The 27,686-nt window shown below is 49.1% G+C and overlaps 1 protein-coding gene and 1 non-coding gene across 2 annotated transcripts; both read right to left on the minus strand.

Moving 5' to 3' along the window:
- Positions 1–27,083, minus strand: LOC142458778 (CMRF35-like molecule 2). Its single transcript, XM_075559690.1, has 6 exons — positions 27,044–27,083; positions 21,572–21,949; positions 20,222–20,312; positions 19,301–19,385; positions 19,223–19,227; positions 1–100 (listed from the first exon to the last, which is right to left on the minus strand). Exons 1-6 carry the CDS (start codon positions 27,081–27,083, stop codon positions 1–3), a joined length of 699 nt encoding a protein of 232 aa, XP_075415805.1.
- LOC142460280 (U1 spliceosomal RNA) lies at positions 16,912–17,072 on the minus strand. Its single transcript, XR_012786522.1, has one exon. It is a non-coding gene; the product is annotated as a U1 spliceosomal RNA (small nuclear RNA).
- Positions 27,084–27,686: the final 603 nt, after the last annotated feature.

Genomic DNA, 27,686 nt, shown 5'->3' on the forward strand with positions numbered 1-27,686 from the left:
CTAGGGTCTGGTCACCCAGAGGACAGCACCGAGCATGCTCAGGAACAGGGGCACCTTCAGGAAGACCAGGAGCAGGAAGTGGACGCTGCTGAGCAGAGACCTGTGAGGACACAGGGACAGACAGTGAGTTGCCTCCAGGGAAGAGACCTTAGTCCCCTCTTCACCCCTCCATGAGCCCATATCCTGTGTCTACAAGAATCCTCAATGAGACCAAACCTGAGAGGCTCCACAGAAGAGACAGCCCCAGTGGAAGGACAGTTGTCTTTAACACAGGACTGGAGACATACTCAAGTGGCTGGCTGTAGGGAGGATGTGAGAGGAGGCCCAGAGCCCATCACGGTACTGGGACCCATTGCACAAGGGAGCCTGGAAAACACAAGCCAAGTCCCAACTCCCCACCTGGACGGGCTGGGTCAACCGCACCCCGGGGTCAGTACTCAGGCCCCTCATTGTCCTGGGGGTGAGGCATTCCCTCGTGTCAGAGGTAGAAAGGGGTGCTGAGGGTGCCCAAAGTACAGACCAAAGCAGGTCAACACCGGAGGGTGTGTGCGTGTCTGTGTGGGGTTAGAGAAACAGACTGACAGGCAGACAGAAACGATACCAAGACACTATTTCTAATGTAATAATTCTGTGAGAGAGAGAGAACCCCAGAGCAGGTCAAGATCAGAGTGTGTGTCTGTGTGTTTCAGAGAGAGAGAGAGAGACAGAGAGACAGACATGATACCAAGACACAATTTCCAATGCAATAACTGTGTGTGTGTGTGTGTGTGTGTGTGTGTGAGTGAGTGAGTGAGAGAATGAGACAGACAGAAATGATACCAAGATGCTGTTTCTTTTTTAATCATTTTATTGGGGGCTCATACAACTCCTATCACAACCCATACATACATCAATTGTGTAAAGCACATTAGTACATTCATTACCCCATAATTCTAAAAACATTTGCTCTCCACGTAAGCCCTGGGCATCAGCTCCTCATTTTCCGCCCTCCCTTCCCCTCCCCACTCCCTCATGAACACTTGATAATTTATAAAATATTATTTTGTGATATCTTACATTGATGTCTCCCTTCACCCACTCATCCTCCAGGGAGGAGGTTATATGTAAATCCCAGTTATCAGTTCCCCGTTTTTACCCCACCCTCCCAGAATCACCACTCTCACCACTGATCCTGAAGGGATCATCCGCACTGGATTCCCTGTGTTTCCAGTTCCTGTCTGTACCAGTGTACATCCTCTGGTCTAGCCAGATTTGTAAGGTAGAATTGGATCATGATAGTGTGTTGGGGGGGGGGGGGTAGAGCATTTAGGAACTAGAGGAAAGTTGTATGTTTCATCGTTGCTACATTGCACCCTGACTGGTTCATCTCCTCCCGTGACCCTTCTGTAGGGGGGTGTCCAGTTTCCTACAGATGGGCTTTGGGTCTCCACGCCGCACTCCCCCTCATTCATAATGATATGATTTTTTGTTCTTTGATGCCTGATACCTGGTCCCTTTGGCACCTTGTGATCACGCAGGCTGGTGTGCTTCTTCCATGTGGGCTTTGTTGCTTCTGAGCTAGATGGCCACTTGTTTGCCTTTAAGACCCCAGACACGATATCTTTTGATAGCCGGGCATCATCAACTTTCTTCACCACATTTGCTTATTCACCCACTTTGTCTTCAGCGATTGTGTCAGGAAGGTGAGCATCATGAAATGCCAGTTTAATAGAACAAAGTATTCTGGCATTGAGGGAGTGCTTGAGTGGAGGCCCAATGTCCATCTGCTACCTTAATACTAAATCTATACTTATATGCTCATCAATCTGTTTCCACATCCTCATATATAAATATATTTGATATGTATGTCTTTATTTAGACCTCTATAAATGTGATTTGCCTCCTAGCACTTTCCTCTATTTCCTTTTACTTTCCTCTTGTCCCACTATCATATTCAGGTTTCATTTGGGTTTCAGCAATTCCTCTCAGTTACATGACCCTTGGTCACGCCCTACCAGGCCTCCTATACCCTCTTCACCACCGATTTGGATCACTTGTGTTCCCTTGTCCCTGGGTTTGTTAACACCACTTCCTTCCCCCCACCTCCCCGTCTCCCATATCCCCCGGAGCTGTCAGTCCCATTGTTTTCTCCTTCAGATTGTTCATCCAACCAATCATACTTAGACTGGCTTCTGGAGATAATAGCATGCACAAAAACAAGACAGAACAATACCAAGCAACGAAATAAAACTAAACAACAAGCCAATGACCCAAACAAAACACAACAAAAAGAAAGAAAAGCTTATAGTTAGTTCAAGACTGTTGGCCTTTAGGATTATTTTCCAGTCAAGTCTGATGGGGTGCCACATACTGGCCCCAAAGTCTATTTTTGGTTTTCCCTGGGGACTTCGTTGCTCTGCTCCCCTTACTGTTCTGTTCCACGCCCTTAGTGTTTGCCTCCGTGTTATGGGATCAGATCGGGCACAATTCCCACACTGTGTCTCCAGTGTTGTCCCCTGTAGGGCTATAGGTCAGTGAGGGATGTCATGTCTCATAGTGGGGTGGCCATATGGTCTTCTCTGTGGATTGGCTGCTCTGAGTGGGAATATAGTCCTCAAGGCTTGGTGGGCCAGGATGTGCTCCACTCTCTCTTCCTCCCCCTTCGTTTGCTCCCATGTGCTCTGATCAGACATGTCCCTCTCCCAGAGTTGCAGATTCAGTGCTGTCCTCTAAAGTAAATTCTTCTGGGGGCAGGGGCAGGTGACCATGTAGTTGGGGCCACCCCCTCAGACCTCTCCACTGGTTCCCTATTCCAAGCCAGCATGTTTCATTCACATCTAGGAGGACTGGGTTGAAGTCTAGTCCCTCTTTCTCTGTGGAGATATAAACAATACCCTCCCCTTGGGTGGGTTAATGCCCTGGGCCTCCACTACTCAAATTAAAATTTTTTCCTTCCCCGCCCCCCCCACCTGCTTTTTAGTTGGCTATCATATGTATCCCTGGAATTCGTCTGGCCCCTGCCATACTGACTGGTCCTCATCCCGGGAATGTTTGTATACAGTAGCTTTATCCCTATGTCCCTCTTGCATTTTTTTAAGCTTACCTCAGCGGACTCATGTTGTATTTGTCCTTTTGTGCTTGGCTTACTTCGCCTAGTGTGATTTCCTTCAGTTCTTCCCATGCAGCGATGTGCTTCATATCTTCATCACTGCTTTTTAGCGCTGCGTAGTACTCCATTGTATGTATGTACCACAGCTTTTTAGTCCACTCGCCAGCTGATGGAAATGTGGGTTGTTTCCAACTCCTTGCAATTGTGAATTGTTCCGCAATGAACCTTGGAGCACAGATGACTGGCCATTGTTTGTTTCTGGACTCTTCTGAGTATGTGCCCAGCAGGGGGATTGCTGGGCCGTATGGTAGCTCAGTTTCCATCAATTTTAGATATCACCAGATTGATTTCCATAGTGGTCATACATACTTACAAGTCCACCAGTAGTGGATGAGAATTCCTGTCTCCCCACAGCCCCTCCAACACTTGTTGCTTTCTGATTTTTTGAATTGGGCTACCTTTGAGGGTGTCAGGTGGTACCTCATTGTTGTTTTAATTTGCATTTCTCTTATGGCTAAAGATCAGGAACATTTCCTCATATGCTTATTGGTCATTCAGATTTCTGTCCCAGTGAAACTTCTGTTCGGATCCTTTGCCCACCTCTTCAGTGGGCAATTAGTTCTTTTCTTTTTGGAAGCTAGCAGAATATTGTAGATTTTAGTAATAAGACTTTCGTCTGATGTGTCATTGCTAAAGATGTTTTCCCAGTCCGTGGACTCTCTTATTACTCTCTTGGTGAATTCTTTCGATGAACACAGGTGTTTTATCTTCAGTATATCCCATGTGTCAATTTGTGCCTCCTCTGTGTTTGTGTCTTTCCTTATTTCTGATCGCCTATGTATTCCCTGTGCCAAAGTTCTCAAGTTGGACCCAATTCCCTCATCGATGCTCCTAATAGTTAGGGGTTTAACTTCAAGGTCTGTGATCCACCTTGAGGTTATTCTTGTGCATGGAGTGAGATAAGGGTCTTGCTTCATTTTGCTGCAGGTAAATATCCATATTTTTACAGCCCCACTTGTTAAAAAGGACATCTGCTTCCCACTGGATATTTTTGGGGCCCTTATCAAAGATTAGTTGTCTGTATGCTGATTATTTTATTTCTGGGTTTTCAGTTCTTTTCCATTGGTCTGAGTATCTGTCATTGTACCAATACCATGCGGTTTTGACAACTGTGGCTGTATAGTATGTGCTAAAGTCAGGTAAAGCAAGCCCTCCCAACTGTGTCCTTCTTGAGTTTTCTGCTAATTCTGGGCTTCTTCCTTCACCATATGAAGTTGGTAATCAGTTTTTCCATTTCTTTGAAAAAAGACGAGGGTAACTGAATCAGGATTGCATTAAACTTATATGGTGCCTTGGGCAGAACTGACATCTTTACTATAGTGAGTCTTCCAATCCATGAGCATGAGATATTCTTGAATTTGTTGAGAAACCACTCTTGGGTTTTTGTAATAGTGTTCTGTAGTTTTCCTCACATAGATATTTTTTTCTTTTAGTCAGGTATATTCCTAGATATTTCATTTTCTTTTTGCTATTGTGAAGGGTACCACCTTTTTGATCTCCTCTTCTGTGGTCTTATCCAATGTGTACAGCAGTCAGATAGACTTTGTTGATCTTGGATCCTACCACTCTGCCAAAGTCCTCTATTGCTTCCAGTACTCCCCTTGTGGGGCTTTTGGGATTTTCCATATATAAAATCATGTCATCTGCAAATAACGATAGTTTCACCTCTTCGTTCCCCAGACGAATACCTTGGATGTCTTTTCTTTGCATTATGCTGTTAGCTAAAACCTCCAGTACTACATTAAATAAAAGTGGGGACAAGGGGATCCTTGTCTGGTCCCCTTTTTCAGTGGGATTGTGTTCATCTTTTCTCCATTGACTGCCACGTTGGCTGTTGGTTTTTCATATATAGCTTGTATTGTCTTGAGTAATTTTCCTTCCATTCCTATCTTCTCAAGTGTCTTAAATAGGAATTGGTTTTGAATGTTGTCGAAAGCATTTCCTGCATCTATCTATATTATCATGTGGTTCTTATAGTTTTTCATGTCAATGTGGTGAATTATACTAATGGTCTTTCATATGTTGAACCATGCCTGCATCCCTGGTATGAATCCCACTTTGTCATGGTGAATTATTTGTTTTATATACTTTTGTATTCTATTGGCCAGTATTTTATTAAGGATTTTTGCATCAATGTTCATTAGGGATATTGGTCTGTAATTCTCGATACTTGTGGGATCCTTGCCCGGTTTGGGTATCAGAGTTATACTAGCTTCATAGAAGGAGTTTGGGAGTTTGCCATCTTTTTCTATGTTCTGGAAAAGTTTGTGTAGGATTGGTGTTAGCTCTTCCCTAAGTGCTTGGTAGAATTCTCCAGTGAAGCCATCTGGTCCAGGGGATTTCTTTGCTGCTAATCCATTGATTACCTTGTCTATTTCTTCTATTGCTATGGGTCTGTTGAGATTCTTAACGTCCATCGAGGATAGTCTAGGGAGGGATTGTTTTTCCAAGAATGTGTCTATGTCTTCCAAATTGTTGAATTCACTGGAGTACAATCCTTTGTAGTACTGTGTAATTATCCTTTTGATGTCATTACGGTCTGTTGTAGTGTCCCCTCTTTCATCCCTCATTCTTGCTATTGAAATTTGTTTCCTCCTTTCTTTGTTTAGGTTTGCCAGCAGTCTGTTGCTTCTGTTTATCCTTTCAAAGAACCAACTTTTAGCAGCATTAATTTTTTCCATGGTTTTCTTTTTTCCCTCTCCTAAATTTCATGGTTTTCTTTTTTCCCTCTCCTAAATGATTTTTATAATTTATTTTCCTTTGCTATTAGTAGGATTGTCCTGCGGACTCAGCTCTAGTTGTAAATTTTGTGCCAACATATCAATCATGAGTCTCTTCCTTTTTTCAGGTGTGCATGTATTGCTATGAAACTTTCTCTGAAAGCTGCCTTTGCTGTGTCCCGTAAGTTTTGGTATGTCGTGTTCTCATTCTCATTGGTTTATAGAAATTTCCTAATTTCATCTCTGATCTGCACCAGTACACACTCCTTTGTGGTAGAGTTATTCATCCGCCAATTGTTTGCTCTTACTTTCTTCGTCTTCCTTTTGTTGATTTCCAGCCTTATGGCACAGTGGTCAGAGAGAAAGGTCTGTATGATATCAATGTGCTTAACTTTATGTAGATTCATCTATGCCCCAGCATGTTGTCTATTTTCAAATATGTGCCATGTGAACTTGAAAAGAATGTGAATTTTTTGTATTTGAATGAAAAGCTCTGTAACTATCTATCAGGTCAAATTGTCTAATTGTAGTATTTAGAGCTCTAGACTCCTTATTGAGTTTCTTTCCCTGTAATTTATCTTTCTCTGAGAGCAGTGTATTGAAGTCCCCCACTATAATTGTTGAGGCTGTGATTTCGTTTTTCATCTCTTGGAGTGTTTAGTTGGCATATTCAGTGGGTCTATCATTCAGGGATATATGTTTACAATGCTTAGTGGTTCATTGTCTGCATTCCCTTGAGCATTATACAGTGTCCCTCCTTATCTATTATTATGATTTTCATTTTGAGGCCAATTTCATCCAAGATTAGGATTGCAACCACTGCTTCTTTTTTTTTCGAATTGCTGTTTTCTTGGTATGCCTTTCTCCAACCTTTGAATCTCAGCCTATTTTTGTTTGTAGTATTGAGCTGTGACTCTTGTAGGCAGAAGATTGATGGGTTATGTTTTCTAAGCCAGTCTGCTAGTCTCAGTCTTTTAATGCCTGAGTTCAGGCCACTGATATGCAGGGTTATTATCTCCATCTGTGGACTCTGTGATGTCATTTTATACATTTTATGTTGGGTGTTTTCCTAGCTTCCTTTCTTATTAGTATGTTGTGCATGTGTGTGTGTGTGTGTGTGTGTGCATATGTGTGTCATTCTTGAGTTCTTTACATCCTTAAGCCAATGCTATCTTGGGGTCTGTTTTCTCTTTGTTGCCCTCTGGGTGAGGTTGTTCTATGTGGTGGTCTCTTATTTATGCTTGGTGGGTGTTGTTCTTCTGCCCATACTGTGTCGGCAAGGATCTTTTTGTAAGGCTGGGTTTTTTCTAACATATTCTTTGAGTTTTTCCTTGTCTGGGAAGACTCTTACTTCTCAATTTATCCTGATTGATAATTTGGCTGGGTAGAGTATTCTTGGGTTGACATTATTTTCCTTCAATTTTTGGAATGTGTTACTCAACTCTCTCCTCTTCTTCATAGTTTCTGCTGATAGGTCTGAGCATATTCTTATTTGGGAACCTTTATATGTGATTGCTTGTTTTTCCCTAGCTGCTCGCATGATTTTCTCCTTTTCCTCAAATTTGGATAGTTTAACTATGATGTTCCTTGGTGACTTCTTAGTATTCAGTCTAGTTGGTGTTCTTTCAGCCTCCAGAATGGTTGCCTGGTTTTCATTCATTAAGCTTGGGAAGTTTTCCTCCTAGAATTCTCTCACTATTGTTGTAGATGACTTCTTTGTGTGTCTTCCTCTGTTAATCCAATAATTCTAATGTTGATCCTCTTCATAGAATCAGACATAGCTCTTAGGTTTCCTTTAGCTTCTCTGATGATCTTATTAGATTTTTGTTCATGTTTGTTAAAGTGTGCTTGGCTGTCCTCCAAGTCACTGGTGTGGTTCACTGCTTCCTCCAGTCAATTCTCAAAGTCTGTGAGTCTGCTACTGGTTTTTGTTATCTCCTCCCTAAACTCTTGTATTTCCCTTGGTGTATGGACTTTAACGCTTCTATCATTTCATCCTTTTTCTGTATTATTTTTCTCATATCCTGTATGACTCCAAGCAGCATGCTAAATTTTTCTTTCTGTGGGAGCTCAATGTCTGCTACTTCTGTGCATGTCGTTATGTTCGGGACATCTTTTGCTATTGCCTTTTGTTTCTCCTGTTTTTCCATTGAAGTCGTCGGGGCTGATGGCTGTTTGTGTTTCATTGTTTTAGAGGAGCCAGGTGCCATTTTCTAGGGAATCAAAGAGCACTGGCTCTTTCTGGGAGACATGTGGGAATGCTTCTTCGAACTGCCTACAGCCAATTTCACTATGGAATTAGCCTACCACTTTATCCTCCTGTGGCTTCCCTCTCAGAAAAATGCCCCAGAAGACTGGTGGATTGCCTGCTTTGGTGTAGAACACTGCAAATGGTGGGCGGAATTGCCTTGGCTAGATTGATCACTGCGGAGGTTGGGCAGAGGTTCCTGCAGCAGCTTGGAATGTTGCTGAGTGCTGGCCGAGCTGCCTTCGGCCATGTGAGGCACTAAGGTAAGTGGGAGGAAGTTCCCTCAGTCACGTGGGACAACAGAAGAAAAATAGGAACTTCCCTAGCCACACAGGCAAGAATTCCCAAGTAAGAAGTTGGGCAGAGTATCCCCTGGCGGGGCTTGGCAGGGCTTTCACCAGCCTCGGGCTATGCTGCACAGGGTGGAGTTCACCTAACTGGGTGTGGGGCTGGCGTAAATGCCCAAGGCTAGGGGGAGTGGTCTGGAGGTCAGCAGTGGAGTGTGAGAGAACAAAGAAGAGAGAAAGAGGAGGGAAAAAAATAAGCCCTCTGAGACTTTGGGGGGATAGAGAGGAGAGGGAAACAAAAGTTAAGGATTTTTGCATCAATATTCATTAGGGATATTGGTCTGTAGTTCTCGATTCTTGTGGGAACCTTGCCCGGTTTGAGTATCAGAGTTATACTAGCTTCATAGAAGGAGTTTGGGAGTTTGCCATCTTTTCCTATGTTCTGGAAAAGTTTGTGTAGGATTGGTATTAGTTCTCCCCTAAATGCTTTGTTTCTCTAAAGTACCCAGACTGACACACAAAGCAAAGATGTCATTTTGAGGGCTTGAGGACTAAGGTGGTCTTCGCCCAAGCCACAGTATTTTCAGTCACTTAATGTGTATGTGAATGATGAACAAGGACTATGGAAGACCAAAGAAGAATTCCTGTCTTTGAGTTATGGTGTTAAGGAAGAACATTGAATATGCCATGAACGGCCGGAAGAAGGGACCAGGCCGTCTTGGAAGAAGAGCAGCCAGAATGCTCCTCAGAAGCTAAGATGGTGAGACTTGTCCTCATGTCGTTCTGATGTGCCGCGATGATAGCAGGAAACTCCAATGTAGGTTTTCCTCAAGAGCTCACTAGGGCCGGTGCCATTCTAAAAGTTCTCTGAGAAACCATCACCAACGATCTCAGTCTACACCTACAGAGAGAGGTGCCCAAGAGCTTGTCAAGAAGCTTCTCTGGGTCTCTCAAATCCCCTGCCTGCTTCCTCTGACCCAAGGAATAACAGCTTCTCTTCCACCCTCCAATTGCTGGCAAGTACTTCTCATTGGGAAACTAGAGCAGTGGTTCTCAACCTTTAATACAGTTCCTCATGTTGTGGTGACTCCCAACCATAAAATTACTTTCGTTGCTTCTTCATAACTGTCAGTTTGCTACTGTTATGAATCAAGCGACCCCTGTGAGAGTTTCGCTTGACCCCCAAAGGGGTTGCAACCCATAGGTTGAGAAGTGCTGCTATCGAGAGCCTGTGGTTTGGGGAAACACAGCTCTTGAATGCCCCTCTCTGGTGCAAAACAGAACCTCAGAGGCCGGTGATGGGAATGTCAACTTGCTGGCAGATGTGCTATTACTGGTCACCCCTTTGTCAGCTCAGCATCCATAGCCCTTCCACCTGGGTGAACTTCCACATGTAGACAACAACGTCATGAAAGTGTCCCCAGTCAGCAAATCTTCACGTCAGAGTTTGGCATCCAGCATCTTTGATGCAGAAGTCAATGTGATCCTCTTGTTTCCTTCATGGGAGAGAAGACAGCCTCTCCGCATTCTGCCCTCCATCCCTGTGGTTCCAGTCCTCAAAAGCCCCAGCTGAACTCACCCAGGAGCAAAGCTGGGAGCAACCACTGGGTCCTTCTTCCCTAGTTCTCTGAGTGCCCGGGGCCAGCCACCCATCAAGGGCTTATAATGAAGACCTTCTCATCTCTGGCCAACACACCCTGCCCTGATGCCACCAAATGACTCTGTACATCTCCGAGGGATTGCACATGCTACGCTAACAACAGCCTGGTCTTGGGCTCTCCCAGAGCAGAAACTCCAGCAGCCCAGTGGGTGAGAGGGGATCAACACTCCAGAGAACCTGTTACGTCCTTGTTCTGCTGCCTGTCTTCCTTCCTGTTCTCAACTCTGGCTGCAAGTCAACAGCAGCCAGTCAGATACCTGACTCCTCATGACCAAGAGGGTCTGAGGTGAAGCTCCTTAAGTTTGTCAAGGCCCAGTCCAGCCTCGGCTCATTCATTCATCCCTGGAGAGGTAGAGAAGCATTCTCTCCAACAGGAGGTGCTTTTGTTTCTGTCTATTTCCCTGGTACCCAACGCAGATCATGTTAGAAAACAGACATGGCATTTATTAATAAACTTGCATGCATGGGCATGTTAGTCAGGGTGGACTAGAGAAACAAATCTAAGGAGACACTTATGTGTATAAGAGAGAGCTTTATATAAAAGAGCAAAAGTATATTGAGAAACATCCCTGCCCAGTCCAGATCAAGTCTATAAGTCCAACATTGGCCCATATGTCCAATACTAGCCCATAAATTCCTCTTTAGACTCATGCAGCCATGCAATAAAGCCAAATGCAGGAAGATCACAGGCTTGTGGGTAGAAAGTCTTGTGGACCCAGTGGCAATGGTGGAAGAACCTCAACACTGGCAGGGGTCCTCACATGGCTCCTCCAGCTCCAGGGCTCTGGTTCTATCAGCACAGCTCAATGTGTCTTGTCAGCAGGAAGATAAAGCACAGAGAGAAAGAGAGAGAGAGAGAGATATCTAGGGAGCTATTTATTTCTGTGGCGCCTCCAGATAAGGTCATCAAGGTGCGACCTGATTGGCAGGCTAGACTCCACTCGTTTGCAGGTTGACACCAGATTATGTAACCACCACAGTGGGTCAATGGATTGGTCCTACCAGCCAGACCCAGGGGTTCCGATTCCAGAAGTCCAAGCCCCACTCACCTGGGCCAGGGGCAGCCACGTGGTATAACAGGTGCCAAAGCATCCCCACCCCACCCCCCAAAGATTTGAAGCCAACCTCAGAAATGAGCACGCTGAGCCTGCTTGATCACCCTTGAGTTTCTCTTGTTCGCCCCCTAGCGTCTCCACGGCTACTTCCCGGTTTTAGAAATTAGGAGAAGCAGGGAGACGCTCTTTGAGAAAGCTGGGCCATGGTGGGCAGTGGGGCTTCCTCTAGTCCTGCCCGCAGATGGGCAGAGGAAGGGCTGACCTGGCCAGGGTGGGAAGCTGGGGGAGCTGACCACGTTCTGCAGGAGACGATCTAAGACGGGGCTGGGGCTCTGTCACTGCTGGGTGAGGAGGAGCTCCCCCACGTCCTCACAGGCCCCACTGCGGGGCACCCCCAAACCACGCTGCAGGCCACCATGGGGCGGCTTGTGGCAGGAAATTGCGCTCTTCCTCCTAGTTTGCATAGCCCCCGTCCCCACCTCTGTGCCCCTCTTGCTCCACCCAAAAACCACGAAACCAAACCCACTGCCAGTGACCCACAGTGACCCTTGGTCGGGTTTTGGAGAAAGTAAACTCTCTCCTGCGGTGTCATCTGGGTACGGTGCAGTGACCCGCAGCAGCCCCAGCCCTCCTCCACGGGAGCTCTGCCTTCTCGCCTGACCTCCTGCGGGGCTTCCCACGTGTCTCCCCGCTCGCTCCTCCGCAAGACCTCATATGCCGGTGACAGCTGCCCCCGGAATAAAGACGACCAAAGAAGAAACAATGCGCTCGAATCATGGCATCGACGAGGAAGAGGAAGAGCGCCATGGACCGCCAATAGACCAAAGCGAAGTACAGCCCGTATGCTCCCTAGAAGCCAGGATGCCGAGACTCTGTCTCGGGTTGACCAGAGGCCAGTCCCCGGAGAAGGACATCAGGCTTAGTAAAGCGGAGGGACAGCGAAAAAGAGGAAGGGGACCAAGGCGGTGGGGGCCTGGTCCTAGGAACAGGGTTCACCCCCCAGCCGTGGCTGCAGTCTAACCGCAAAGAGGACATCTCCCTGAGGGCCAGCAGGCAGGTCGCAAGCTGGCCACTGAGCGGGCGCACGGGCACAGCAGGACTGAACCGCGCTGCAAAGACCTGGGAAACTCGGGTCTTTGGAAAACCGTTGGAATCGCGCAGTCTACAGAAACCACCAGCAAGCGGTCTGAGCCCCACCAGCTTGGCCGCCTGCTGTCAAGGGGGTTCCATCCATCGTGAATGACCTTGGGGGCTGGGGGAGTGCGGGTTGGGTGGTTTTGACTTCTGTGGTGGTGGCAGGAGTTGAAACTCACGGAAGTGTGCAGTGGGGGGGACGGCGGCAAAGCTCAGATTGTACATTTTAAAATCCTGCCGTTTCCTTTAGCTCTGGTGGCGTGTGTTGGGCTGCTAACCACAAGGTCCGCAGTTCGAGACCATCAGCCTCCCCACGAGTGCCAGATGAGGCTTTCCACTCCTGGAAAGACTTACAGCCTCAGAAACCCCAAGAGGCAGCTCCACGCTATCTGACAGGGCAGCTGTGAGACGAGATCCACTAATGGCAGTGAATTTGCAGCCTTTGGGGTGCTTTGATAAAACGGTTAAGAAAGCAAAGGCAAAGAGAAGGGGGGTGGGAAGATAGAAAGAAGCGAGGATGCAGGAGAGGGAGGGAGGAACAAACTGGTGCTCCCTGGCAGTCCTGTCCCCTCCCTTTATGGGGTCCTGACTGCCAGTACAGGCACAAGAGTTCAGAGGGGGCACTTGGGACTATGGAGAGGCTCTCGAATCTCCTGGACCCACGTTAGGGGGAGGTGATGGGCATTTAACGTGGGGCACGTCAGAGCTGCTAACAGGACACCGTACTCCCAAACTGCCAGCCGGGGATGGAGATGAAAACGGAGGCAGCATCGGAGTGACTGAGCGCTGCAGGGGGGACAGGTCCCCGAAGGGTGCAGAGCCTGGAGTAAGGGGTACTGCCCCAAATGAAAGCTCATCAAAGAAAACCGAGGAGATGCCAGGCGCGCCCCCCCCCCGTTCCCCCCCCTCCCGCGCCCCGAGAGTGAGACTGAGGACACTGACAGCGTCGAGAAGAGGGTGGGGGTGAAGAGAGCAGGTGACGGAAGGGACTGCTGAAGGAAGTGGGCAGAGGCCAGCAAAGCCACGGAGGGGGCCATTTGCACAGGCAGTTTCAGTGGAGTGAGCTGGCAGCTGCTGTCCAGGCCAAAGGAGGCTAACAGTGTCCCCACCATGGGCCTCTGCTCAGGGGGACTCAGACCCAGGAGGAAGGCCTTCTAGCAGGGAGCTGGTCCAGGAGGGAGGGAGAGCAGCCAGGGCAGGCAGAGTATTTTGGGGTACCCTAGGGGAGTCTCCTGAAAGGGGATTTAAGTATGGGCAGTTTCTCCCTGCCCGCAGACTTCTCACCAGGCTGGTGCAAAGCCGGGGCATCTCCACCACTCCTAGGACCCTTCTTCAGGCTCACTGCTCTCCCGCCAAGGTTTCCTGGCAGCCACCCGTTACATGCCTCCACACGCCTGCTGGCCTGGGCCCTCTCCTTCCCCAAATCATGAGAATACATCAAAACCCCCATCCCACATTCCCAGGGATGGCCGGCCTTGCCCCCAGTTTGTGAGACAGGGGAGGAACTATACAACAAAATAAAAGGAAGTCCATTTGAGGAACATACAACACATGCTCATCCCAATCGAAGGCAATTTGTCTCTGGGCAGGCTTGGGAGGCTGGTATTTGATCTCCCAGGGGAGAGGGAAGGCAGATGGGACCCTGGGGACTGGCCTTTCAGAACTGGAACCCCAGGCCTGGGGCAGGAGGCCAAGAAGATCCGAAGAAGGGAAAGGAGACACATCAGGGGAAACAGCAAGGTCTGTTTAGTCATCCACGTAGTTCTTTACGGATTTAAAAAAACAAAAACTGTATGCGCTTGTGTGTCAGTCTGGGTAAACTAGGGAAACAAATCCACAGAAGCTCATATGTATGAGAGAGTTTTATATAAAGGGTAAGTGCACATCAAGAAAGCATCCCAACCCAGTGCTGTCCAAACCCACAAGTCCAACATTAGCCCATATGTCCGACACCAATCCACAAAGTCCTCCTCCATCTCACAAAACACACAGCATGATGCCGACTGCAGGAGGAAAGCCGAGTCAGTGGACGTGTAAGCATCTCTGAGTTGGCAGGGGTCTCCACCTTCTGCTCCACACGCTGGTCCATGAGGCTTCTCTTTGGGGATGTCTTTCAGGAAGTGAGTCTTGCCAGCTGAAGCAGGGAACTGGCTAAGGCAGCTGCACCCTGGTCCAACCATCAGAGAGCAAGAGACCTGAGAAGCAGAAAGGTGAGGCTCATAGAGCCATTTATCTCTCTGCCCTTCAATTAATCCCACATGTGTTTATCAGCCAGGTTGGCACAATAAACCTTAGCTATTTCAGTGTGCAACAATGGACAAACAACACGTGGCCCATACCCCCAGCGGAAGACTGCTCAGCCAGAATGAGAAATGGAGCTATAACGTGGACGGACCTTGAAAACAATACACTGAGTGAACGTCCCATCACCAAAGGACGGTTATGCAACCCCACTTAGATGGAACCCCACTTACACTGACCAAAGTGTGTTGGCAGAGACCAGGGGTGCGGAGGGGGGGAGGGGAAGTCACTGTTGCATGTCTGTTCAGGATGATGGAGAAATTGAGACACAGTGGTGATGGTCTCATAGCATGGTGAAAGGAATTAACATCACTGGATTGTACATGGAATATATATATATATACACATTTATACTTACACATAAATATACTTACACATAAAACTTACACATTTATACTTACACATATATAAGACATATTTACATTACGCATAGAATACATAAAATGTATGTGTCTGCTGTTTGATAGGTACTAAGGTGTTAGGGAAAGAAGATAAAAACAAAGGAAATAAATAACATTTGTTTCCTAAGATAACGCTTCTCAACCCGAGCAGATGGATGACTGCATCCATAGGTATATAGATAGAGGTAGATGAGTGACTGATAGAAATATAGACAGATGATAGGTAAATAGATGGATGTTGGGTAGATATACAGATGATAGACTCACAGATAAAAGATTGATAGAGGACAGATACATTGAGGGAAACAGAAAGATTTCTCCCAAGTCTTCTCCCCCAAATATATGTTAGACATAGGACACTGCTTGCAGCTAATGGTAAATGATTGTCAAGTTACCTCCCTGAAAGCAGTCAGTTGCCAGACTACGGTAGGCGCCCCTGCTCCCTGCTGTTAAGGGCTATGGGCTACTTCCCCCTAAAGACTTGTGACCATTAGCTTGGTCCCTGTAGGTGGAGTTTACTCTCTACTGATAATGGTTTCTATGGAGATCCAGAGAGCAGGTCAAACCACCTCAGTGACATCCAAAGTTAAGCTGACATTCTGAATCTAGGATTCGCCCATCTTGTCACATGTATACCCCCAATCCCTCCTCTTCATATTGCGTGTATGTCCCTAGATTGTCCCCCTCGCCTTGCTGTATTACCTATGGCACGACCCTTTCCTATGACATATGTCTTTACCTGTAACTAGTGGGCTTGTACTGGCCTGGTTTAGCAATCAAGAACTCTCTTGGGCTCCTACCTGGTCTCTCCTCGGCTCCCTCTCCTCCCCTGTTCCCTTTCCCCTTGTTCTCCTTCCAAGTAGGAAGTAGGGCTGAGGTGAGCATGTTACTATGAAATGTGTCTGACTCCATTATTTCAATTTCTCTTCTATCCCTCATGCTCTCTAGGACTTTAATTATATATTGTGCCTATCGAACCCGTGATAAGTTGTTGGGGGCTGGCCCATTCTCCCCCCACAATACATAGTTGATGATAAAAGATAGATGGAAAGATACTAGCTAGATAGGATAGAGAGATGGAAAACAATGAACAGATACATAGCAAACAGATGATAGAAAGTAGGTAGATAGGTAGACAGAGAGATAGGGGAGAGGTGCATGAATCCTGAGTCCCCTTTAAGGAGCACAGGTGCCCGGGACCCAGCTCTGACTCACTCCATCATGCCAGGACTCAGGCAGGTGATGTGTAAGAGCTTCTACAAATGTTCTTAGGTTGTGGTTAGAAGTGAGAACTTTTCTTCTGAGGCTCTCAGGTGCAGAAAGGAAGATAGGCAGCAGAGTAAGAGGGCAATGGGCTCTCTGGAGCATTGCTTACCACGAGGCATCCACCTGCCTGAGTTTCCACTCTGAATGACCAAAGGCCAGACCTTTGTCCAGCCTGGCAATCGCAAGACTGAGATGTGTATTAAAGAGGTCTAGCGGCTCTGGGGAGCGACTGATGGATCAGAGGGTCTGGTTGGTCCCCAGGGAGTTGCCAGGCCTGTATTTTGGATTCTGTTTTCCAGGCCTCGCCTCCATCTATGGCCCTGCAGCAGTGCCCAGCTGAGTGGGGCCCTCTGACCATGCAGTGTCGATCTGAGCCAGGGTGGGAGACCCACAGAAAGTTGGGGGTGTCAGGGGAGGGCTGGGAGTCTTGCCAACTCCTGACCACAGGGTCAGAGCAGAGGGTGAGGAGGTCAAGTGTCCATCAGGGGCCGCCACAGATGCCACCAGTTCACCGTGACCGCAGAGGAGCTCAGGGATCATGATGCCGCCCCTGCCTGGGCGGGGTTGAGAGAAGCAAGGTTGACCTTTGATTCCAAGTGACCGTCCTCTGTTGTAGTAGTTACGTCTGTGAGCTTCCGGTGCTCTTCTGGGGTGGCTTCGTTGATACATTGTCACTCTTTTGTTTCTTTTATGGGAGAACGCAAATGCAGTCCCCCACGATCACACATTATGCCGTCGAGTTTCCCACATTTGGGGAGATCGCAGGGGTCAGCACATCCGGGATGCAATGGATGAGTCTCCCCCTGGGAAGACCACCTTCATGACCATGGTACCTCCCCTCCAGGTAAGTGTTACATTGTCACTTTTTCCATATGAAAGAGGGACCCACACCCTCTAGAGGACGTGGAGTCACTCTAAATCCAACACTAGAGAAAAATAAATCTAGTCCGTCTAGCAATTAGGAGTTGGGAGTGAATCGAGAAAGAAGACCTGGGGGCCATCATCTGTCCCAAGTCTCCCTCCTCGTCTATAGATATAAAGTTCCACTGATCGTCGGACGTTGGGAAAGAAAACTAGTCAATCAATGTATTGCCGTGAAGCATAGACCTATCCCAGTTTGACACTGTAACCAGGGTGAAGGGCTCGCTTCAATGGCAGTGTTTAGTCACAAGGCTGCGCTACCATTGCCACGCTTTGCAAACTTTCTATCGCCCAGACCTGAAGCACGAACCCCCCCTTGGCCCTCCCCACAGTCCCCAGTAACCACTAACGGGCTGTTGTCTCTGCCTTTGCCTGTGCTACATAGTTCCTGTCAGTAGGATCCTACGAGATGTCCTTTTGTGTCTGACTTTTCATGCGACTCGATGTCTCCACGGTGCATCCGGGTTGTAGCATGTCTCAGAACTTCATTCCTTTTGCTGGCTGGGTCATGCCCCATCATACGGAGACCCCCCATTCTGTCAGCCCGTTCATCGGTGCAGGAGCACTCCAGTGGTTTCCAACTGTTCAGCGTGGTACATCTACATCATGCGTCAGTAAGGACTGGTATACAAGTATCTATTTGAGGACATGGGGAGACAGCTAGAGGAGGAATTGCCGGGCCACATGGCCATTCTGAGGGTAGCATTTCGAGGATCCACCTAACGCTTCTGCCCAGTGGCTGTGCCATTTTACGATCCCATCAGCAACGCACACAGGTTTCAATAACTCCGCACCCTGGTCCACACTCGCTGTTTTTCTCTACATATCCTCTCCTTGCTAGCGAGTGTTAGGTGTGCATAAAATTACTTCTAAAGAATCATTGTAGATATTTTTAAATAATTTTATGAAGATGTAATTATATACCTCAGGGGCCATTGACAAAACGTGCAGTGTACAGTTTAATGGGTGTTGTTTTTGTTTTTAATGCTAACCCGTGGATCATGGTCTCCCGGTCAAGATTTTAAATGGTGTGGCGGCTCTAGGACTATGACCTTATCAAAACCTATTGAAATTCCTCTTTCCCCTCTGCAATGAGTAAGGCTACTGGGGAGGGGGCCAGTAATGGAAAAGGAGTTGAAAAACACTGTCCTAGTCTATTAGTTGACACAATCAGAGCCCACCCAGACTCAAGGGGATGGAGACAAGGTCACCCTTCATGGGATGAGTGTCGAAGAACATGCAGCCCTGGTTGATTAGTGCCATGTGCGAGAAGCTTCGAGCGGTGACTGCCATCACTAACAGGAATAACAAGACCTGAGGAGGAATGGAACCACCTGTCTCAAGGTCAGGGAGCAGCACTGGTTGCCAACCAGGACAGGTCACCTCCAAAGGCCCATCTGTGCACTTGTGAGGTCAGCTCCCAGCCTCTGGGACACCATATGACCCCAGACATAAACACTAGGCAGATCCAAGGAGGCTCTGAATTCTCCATCCTTCCCCGGGGCCATGCCCCCACCCATGAGTTTCGTTGGATGGTGGACATGTTTAGTGCTGACAAATGCTGTCTACAGGGAACAGTGTGGGAATTCCACTGCTGGCCTCTCTGGAAAATGGGGATGGCTGCAGACAGTGGGCCCACAATGCCATGTGGTGACAACTGGCCAATGGCGGCCCCTCAGAGAGGACAGGCACACCCAGCAGACGGCAGTCCCCACCCCACCCCTCTGTCTGCTACTCTGCTGCTGTCTCCTTAACAACCCCTTCATCCTACCTGCCTGGCACCTAGGGCATTTGGGAGAGCCACCCCTGTGTCCTGTCAGGGAGGATTGGGAGGGAGCAAGAGAAGAGAAAGGAGGACCCCAAGTGTTGGGGCTGGACGCAGGAGACCCTCATCCCCCTGACCCCAACTTCCAAAATCCAGAACAATCCCCTCCCCTGCCCGACTCCAGGTACAGAAAACAATCTCCACCAGGACCCAATCCCTCCTTCTCCCTGAGAGTCCAGCCCATGCTCCTCCTGCCCAGGGTCCGGGGTCCAACAGTCTGTCCCGGCTGGTCTCAAAAGCTGGCCCCTGGACAGACCATGCCTGGGAAAGGACCCCAAGGACCGTCCGGTCAGGCTGATTCTGGCCTCCTTGAGGTCCTCTGGGGTCTGCTCACCCAGAGGACAGCAGTGAGCATGCTCAGGAACAAGGGCACCTTCAGGAAGACCAGCAGCAAGAAGTGGACACTGCAGAGCAGGGACCTGTGGGGGACAGAGTGGCAGGTAGAGAGGCCGCCTCCTTGGGTGAAACCCCAAGGCCCTCCTCCCCCACCTCTCCTTTTGAGCTACGTATGTAAATCCAGCACAAGCATTAAGGGATCTGCCTCAGGGAAGCCCCTCTCTGGGGCCCTGCCCCCATCCTCCTCAATCAAGAGCTGCCCTGGGACTCTCTTCAGGGAGGCTTGGAGGAGTAACGAAAGGAGAGGGGCGGGGGATCTGCTGCTTCACAGAGCATGTCCGAGCCCACGCCTTTGTCCCTCCCCCCAGCCAATCAGCTTCTTGAAACCAGTCCTCATCCTGACTTTAAAGTCCTGGCCCCTCCATTGGCCCCCCAACAGGGCCGGGCAGCAGCCCCCCCTGTCTGGATATCTTTGAGAGGAGAGAAAGCCCAGACCCAAACTCCAGCCTGGAGCCAGCCTTTCTCCCCAGACACCCCAAGAGCAGCTCCGGGTAGCGGGGTCCCCAGCAGAGCGGAGACATTTGAAGATTAGGAACCTTCAAACCAGGACCCTAACTCCGAACCAGGGTGGAGAAAGGAGAAGGGGCGGGTTAAGGGGTAGGATGTGCACCCCAAACCAGCCTCTGGCCTGTGTCCTTGTCTCTGCCCGGTAGGGCAGGGGCTTACGGTAGAGGTGGCACTTTCGGTCCAAAATCCACCGGCAGCCTTGGAGAATGTGGAAGCCAGGACCAGGGCTGGGCAGAAGTCAGCACAGGATGACGGTTTCAGGACATGGGCGCTGCCACCAGGCCCCACCCCAGGGGGTTCCATAAGGTGCCAAGCACCCTCCCACTATGGTCTGCAGGACGAGGGCCCTTACTGTGGGTGGTGGGTGAACATCCCGCAGGTGAGGTTCTGTTCAGCGATCCCCAGGAGGAAGGTGGGAGGTGTGGCTGCAAGGATGGTGTGCCCTGGGGCAGAAGGGAAAAAAAAATCACACATCAGGCTACTGCTTTGTTACCGGCACTCAAAGGCACCTGTTGGCACTCAAAGGTTCCTGTTGGAATCTGACTCCTGTGGAGCTTCCGGCCCGCACTGCCTCTGCTGAGCAGGCCCCTGGGCTCTGGGCCCGGGGACTCGAGCTGTTCCAGCCCAGGCCACCTCCGGCAACAGTAAGATCCTCATTCTCTGAGTAGCTCTCCATCTGAGGTGTTGGGGGCAAGGAACTACCAGGGTCTTGAGGCTTAGAGGGTGTTTCGGGGCTCCCAGGAGCCCCAGAGCTCTTGGCCTCCTCCATAGTGACTGGTGAGGCTGTATTACAGTTGGGTCTGGCTGGGAGTGACCCCCCCTCTTCTGTTCCCGTCTCTGAGCAGATGCCTTGACTACTGAGCCCTGCTCTTGAAGTGGTTGCAGCGACTCTGTGCCCTATGGGGTTGCTATGAGTCAGCAGGGACTCGATGGCAGTGAGTTTCGGTTTGAAGATGATGACAAGGGTTGCGGGGGTCCCTGTATGTCAGGGAGTGGCCTGGACGCCAGGAGATGGAATGGCAGGAAGAGGCAGACAATGAGCGTGGCCGTGGGACACAAATTCTCCAGAGAGCAGGTGAGAAGTGGGCCGGGGCGGGGGCTGGGGGGCTAATGACAGTAAGTTTAAGAGGAAAAGGGGGGACGTTCTGAACTTGATCGTGGCAATGACTGTACACCTCTTGCAATATGATTGAGCTACTGAATTGACATGTAAATTGCATGCCATTGACATGGGAAGGGTATGTCAATAACACTGTCAGGAAAAACAGAAGTGGGAAATTGTGATGGAGGGCCGGGAGAATGTGGACCTGGTTTCCCGGCCCCAGAGCCTAAGAGGTGTAAGGGAAAGAGGCGCGTCCATTCAAGAAGACTACTAAACAGAAGCTTTCCCAAGGGAGGTCAATGTCAGGGCAACAGGGCGGAGGGAATGTTCTGTGAGCAGCCAAAGACCTGGGAGAGTTGGTTTCCTTGGGACAAGGCTGTCCCAAGGCACAGTGTAAAGGACTTTGGCTCAGCCTGGTGGGACCTCCAAACGCAATGGCGTGGGAGTCAGACCCTTTGAGAGTCCGGGTGTCAAGAGCTATACTTTCTCTCGTCTATCCCAAGGCTGACGGGTCAGTCAACATCCTCCCTGATCTCAGCTGAACAGCACCAGCCTGAGGACGAGACCTCCGCCCCCACCCTCGTCCTGTCACACCCATACGCTCGGTGGCAGGAGAATGGGAGCTGTCACCTGGAGAAACAGACACGTTAACCCGGACTGAGGGGTCGTACGCCAGCATGTCCAGGATCCATGTGCTCTGTATTCTGCACCAGTAGGGCCCGTCATCATCGGCGGTGAGGTTCTCCATGGTCACGGTGAAGGTGAGGTTCTCTGGGTGGTCTTGGATGCTCGCACGGCCATTCCTCTCTTTCCCCACTCCTCCTTTGGTCTCCACAATGGTGTTGCAGGATAGATCATACAGTCCGCGGCACCAGTACTTTTTGGACCCTCTGTACATCTCCTCATACCGACACTGCACGCTCACAGAGCCCCCTGGGGCGCCCGTCACAGAGTCTGGGCCCGTCAGAGGCAGGCAGCCTGGAAGACACAAGCAAGCCACATCCCAGGTCGACATTCAAAAGGGGTCATTAAGCTCCCCACCCCCTGAAGAATTTACTTCAGAGGAGAGGGACACGTCTGATCAGAGCACACGGGAGCAAATGAAGGGGGAGGAAGAGAGACTGGAGCACATCCTGGCCCACCAAGCCTGGAGGACGATATGCCCACTCAGAGCACCCAATACACAGAGAGGACCATATGGCCAAGCCCTCTATGAAACATGACATCCCTCATTGACCCATAGCCCTACAGGGGACAATACTACAGACACAGTGAGGGAATGGCACCCAATCTGATCCCACCACACGAAGGCAAAACACTAATGGGTGTGCAACAGAACAGCAAAGGGAGCAGAGCAAGGAAGTACCAAAAATAGACTTTGGGGCCGGGGCTTGGCACCCCATCACACTTGACCAGAAAACATTCCTAAAGGCCAACAAACAGACCTTGAACTATTTACAGGCTTTTCTCTTTTTTGGCATTGATTTTTTGTTGTTTTATTTTGTTTTGCTCTGTCTTATTTGGGGGCATATTATTATCTCTGCAGGTCTATCTACATAAGATAGGTTGGATAAACAATCTGGAGGAGAAAACAACAGGACCGATGGTTCTGGGGGCACATGGGAGAGGGGGAAATGGGGCAAAGGAAATGCTGTTAACAAACCCAGGGACAAGGGAACAAGTGATCCAAAATCAGTGGCAAGGAGGGTGTAAGCGGCCTGATAGGGCTTGATCAAGGGCAATGTTACTGAGAGGAATTACTGAAACCCAAATGGAGGCTGAGCATGATAGTGGGATAAGAGGAAAGTAAAAGGAAATAGAGGAAAGAGCTAGGAGGCAAAGGGCACTTAAAGAGGTCTAAATACAGGCATGTACATATGTAAATACATTTATATATGAGGATGGGGAAATAGATCTATGTGCATATATTTTTTATAGGTTTAGTACTAAGGTAGCAGATGGACATCGGGCCTTCACTTAATTACTTACTCCCTCAATGCAAGAACACTTTGTTCTATTAAACTGGCATTCCATGGTGCTCACCTTCTCGACATGATCACTGAAGACAAAGAGGGTGCATAAGCAAATGTGATGAAGAAAGCTGATGGTGCCCAGCTACCAAAAGATATAGCATCTGGGGTCTTACAGGGTTGAAGATAAACAAGCGGCCATCTAACTCAGAAGTAATCAAACCCACATGGAAGAAGCACGCCAGCCTGTGTGATCACAAGGTGTCAAAGGGACTGGGTATCGGGCATCAAAGAACAAAAAAATCATATCATTATGAATAGGGGGAGTGGAGACCAAAAGCCCATCTGTGGGCAACTGGACACCCCCTTACAGAGTCACGGGGAATTGATGAGGAGATGAGCCAGTTAGGGTTCAGTGTAGCAATGATGAAACATACAACTTTCCTCTAGTTCTTAAATGCTTCCTCCTTCCCCACTATCATGATCCCAATTCTACCTTACAAGTCTGGCTAGACCAGAGGATGTACACTGGTACAGATAGGAACTGGAAACACGGGGAATCCAGGAGAGATGATCCCTTCAGGACCAGTGGTGAGAGTGGCGACACCAGGAGGGTAGAGGGAAGATGGGTTAGAAAGGGGGAACTGATTACAAGGATCTATATATAACCCCCTCCTTGGGGACAGACAACAGAAAAGTGGGTGAAGGGAGACATTGGACAGTGAAAGACAGGACAAAATAATAATTTATAATTATCAAGGGTTCATGAGGCAGAAGGAGCGGGGAGGGAGGTGGAAAAATGAGGAGCTGATGCCAGGGCCTTAAGTGGGGAGCAAATGCTTTGAGAATGATGAGGGCAATGAATGTACAAATGTGCTTGACACAATGGATGGATTGTGATAAGATTTGTATGAACCCCAATAAAATGATTTTTAAAATAAATAAATAGATTTTTTTTTTAAGGAAAAGAAACCAAAAAAGGGGGAGGGGGGGAATAAGGAGAAAGGGGCATCAGCGCTTCCCCTGAGGCTCCAGGGTGAAGGGATCTTGGAGAGCAATGGATTTAGAGTGGGCACACCAGCTGATGTGGCAGAGGGAGCAGCAGCCAGCACCGGCTGGTGTGTGAACGTTGCCAGATTCGCTTTCCTCCAAAGACCCTCGGGGCCAGGGGAAGAAGTGCTGGAAGGAGGCAGGCCTGGGACGCCCTTGCCAGCAATTCTTCTGAGCTGACACTTCGCAGGCTAAGCCCCCTTCACCACCTGACCCATCAAATGGACATAATGCTATCGCTGGGGCAAGCCTGGATGGCAGCGCTGCCCGAGGGTCAGGTGGCATCATAGACTGGAAAGTGCTCGTGGACGGAGGGGTGCATAGGAAGTCGGCGTTTGTCTGTTTTATGTCGGCCTTCACTGCCTTCCTCCACATGGCCCTACGGTTCACTTCCTTTGTCCTGTCTCTCCTCGGCCCCCGATGTTTCCGTCTTTCTTTTCATCTCTTCCTCGTCTGTGGCAGTTACACAATCTGTCAACTTGTGAAGGGGTGGAATCTAACCCGTCAATCAGGTCACAGCTTGTTGACCTCGTTTGGAGGCATGAAAGGGCTAAATAGCTCACTGGAGGCCAGACACACTCTCTCTGCTACACATTCGTGTGGGCAAGCCACATGGAGCTACGCTGATGGAGCCAGAGCCCTGGAGCTGGAGGATCCGCGTGGAGACCCACGGCCAGTGCTGAGATGCTTCCACTGTCACTGGATCCAAAAGACTTCCCACCCACCGGCCTGTGACCTTCTTGCATTCAGCATCTTTACGTGTGTTGCATGAGTCTGAAGAGGAATTTATAGACTGGTATCGCACGTATGAGCTAATATCGGACTGGTGGACTTGATCTGGACTGGGATGTTTCTCAATACACAATGGTTCTTGGATAGAAAACTCCTTCATATACACACGAGTCTCCCTGGATTTATTTCTCTGACTGCCTGGACTAACACTCTTCCCTCCTTCTCTGTCAATACAACCCTCGCCATTTCCTTGGTAGATTTAAAGTGATGACCATTTTCCCAATAGCGTTTGTAACACCCACCTGGCTGAGGAGGGTGGGGAGGGACTGTGGTGCAAAGGGGAGCCCGGAGGGAGCCCCAGCTGCAAATTACCCCGGATGAAAGGTGGGGCTGTGGCGTTGGAGTGCTCAGCCCGCTTCACCCAAGACAGCTGGGAAGAGGTTTCCAGCTTCCGGTTCAGTGCACTGAGGCTAGGACATTTAGGTGACAGTGACCAGATCTAAGCAGAAGGGCACCACAAGCCGAGGTCTGTCAGGAAAGCTGTTCTGGAGGAGGGGAGAGGCGGCCTTGCTTTGTGACCTTTGCCGATTCCTATGGTCTAAGTACTCTCACCACAAGAGATGTCACGCCAACATGCCACCCCTGAATGTGGACTCAGACGACATGCCCACCACCTGCTTTTATGATTATTAGAAGACCATTTTATTGGGGACTCGTACAGCTCTTACACCAAGCCATACATCAATTGCATCGAGCATATTTATGCATATATTGCCACCATTCTTTTCTAGACATTTAATTTCTATTGAGCCCTTGGTATCAGCTCCCTCCTCCTCCCCTCTCACCCTCATGACCCCTTGATAAGTTATAAATTATTATTATTTTCTTATCTTACGCTAACATATGTCTCCATTCCTCCATGGTTTCTGTTGTTGGTCCCCCTGGCGGGGGAGGGTGTGCTTATATGTCAATCATTGTGATTGGTTCCCCCTTCCTCCCCTCACCTTCCCACCTTCCCCATACCCTCCTGGCATCGCTACTCCCATTCCTGTTCTTGGATTCCATGTGTCGTGACCGCCTATCTCTTATCTGCACCTGTGCACATGCTCCGGTCTAACATCACCTGCTTCTAGGAGCTAGTATAAGAGCTTCAGTCACCACTGTTGGGGTGCCCATGTCACTCATGAGGGTGCTTCACAAAGTGCCCGCCATCCGCACCTTCCTCCTCTGAGACTGCGCACCGCCCGTGTCTTTCTGAGTCTGGGCTCATCGACTGAACGTCCCTCGGGGATCTTAAGAGCACCCAGTCCACTCTGTCCTCTGGCTAAGAAGGAAGCACTATTCTCGTTCATGTCACCAGTTAATCCTACCCGGTTCCATCTCTGTCTTTTCCAGCCGCCATCCGGGCGGGAAGAGTCTGGTCACCGTGTCGGGCAGCATCCTCCTGTTTCATGAGGGAGGCGCTGGCGCAGTCAACATCGTTCTGCTACAGTGAAGAACTTCCTCGGGGTTGAACCCTGAAAGTATCTCCCACAGAAAAATGTGTATTCTCACACTTGCAACTTTTTTCCCCCAAACAGTTTTATTGGCCAGTAATTTACATATCCTGTCATTCAATAGCTCCCTCACTCAATCAAGAATTATGTCCTTTTTTTAAATACATGTTCTGAAGCTCCAATCGGCACACTATTTTCTTGATTGCTCCACCCCTGGTTCCGGGAAGGATTGCAGGCAGGTGCCTAGGAGGGCCTTGGCGGCCTTTCAGTATGTCCTCCGCACGAAGCTTTCCCGCCCCTTTGATCTAAGTTCTGGGAAAACAGAACTATTTGGCTCATTCGTGCACCTTCCACGATTTTAAATCTCTCTCCACTTTTGTATACAGCCACTCATTCATCCTTCAGGACCGACTTGCAATGACGCTTTGGGGACCATTTCCCTTTTTTCAGATTGAAGGGCCCCTGTGGTGCGCTTTTTGCCAAGATGTATATGCATCTTTGTTAAAGTCAGCTCCACATAGCCTCGTATTGACCCTAGCAAGGTCCACTATCATAGTTACTTAATTCTCTCATCCAACCTTGAGCCTCTCCGGGGTAAATGTTAGATATAAGCATTAGGCGTGGTACCGACTTGCTGTTTAGTCCATGCTGGGAGGACTTAGAGAACAGTGTTCGCATGTATAGAAGGAGGCAAAAAACGGTCAAATGGGTGTAACCGTCTCCTTTCTGCCGGCATTTCACCTCTGGCTTAACCCACGGGCTGACTTTCTACCCGCTCTCCTGCCCTCTGAAATGCCAAGTCCCCACCCCCCCGCCCCACTCACCTTGGAGACCGAGGAGGAGCAGCACTGGGGGCAGCCACATGGTCCTGTTTCTCCGGCAAAATCGAAGGCCAGGTGTTTGCGACAGAAAGGAGAAGCCCCCACCTTCCTCTTGTCAACGCCCTTTGGTGTTTTTTTTTTTTTTCTTTCTCTCAGCTGCTTCCTTTTCAACCTCTCAGCAACTTCCTGATTTTCGGTCACATTTAGAAAAAGGGGAAGGAGAAGCAAATGGTACTTCAGGAAATGGAATAACGGCAGGGGAAGAGATGGCTGCTTATTTCCTTCATGCAAACGCAGGGCAATGTTTCCGACACCCTCTGATCCTCCCGTGTGGGTTGATCACATCCAATAGAGGGGACCCTCCATCCTCTGCCTCGGGCACGTCACCGCCACCACCACCAAAATGCTTACCTTATAGCAGGCAATGTACCTGGAACTCTGGGGTGAGGATTTCCCGCGTGTCCCTAGTCTAAACCTTTTACTCTCTCTCCCTTCCTCTAACCCGACATCCAGCCTGGGCCTGGACTCTGGGCCAAACATCCCGATGGGGAAGTTCTCCCTGATGGCATACCATTAACCTGATTTTTATACTACCTGACTGTATACGAGTCATCGAATGCCATCGATCGTGCTGCAGACTCCCAAC

This window comes from Tenrec ecaudatus, chromosome 10, assembly GCF_050624435.1.
Source record: "Tenrec ecaudatus isolate mTenEca1 chromosome 10, mTenEca1.hap1, whole genome shotgun sequence".
Classification (NCBI taxonomy): Eukaryota; Metazoa; Chordata; class Mammalia; order Afrosoricida; family Tenrecidae; genus Tenrec; species Tenrec ecaudatus.

Bases quoted from the DNA above. Each gene is read 5' to 3' on its own strand.
- LOC142458778 (XM_075559690.1), bottom strand. From the start codon at position 27,083: ATGTGGCTGCCCCCAGTGCTGCTCCTCCTCGGTCTCCAAG. The intron at 20,313-21,571 runs GTATGGGTGTGA...CTTCTGCCCCAG, and splicing joins CCATTCTCCTGCCACCGAGC to GGCACACCATCCTTGCAGCC. The intron at 19,386-20,221 runs GTAAGGGCCCTC...TGTCCCCCACAG, and splicing joins ATGTTCACCCACCACCCACA to GTCCCTGCTCTGCAGTGTCC.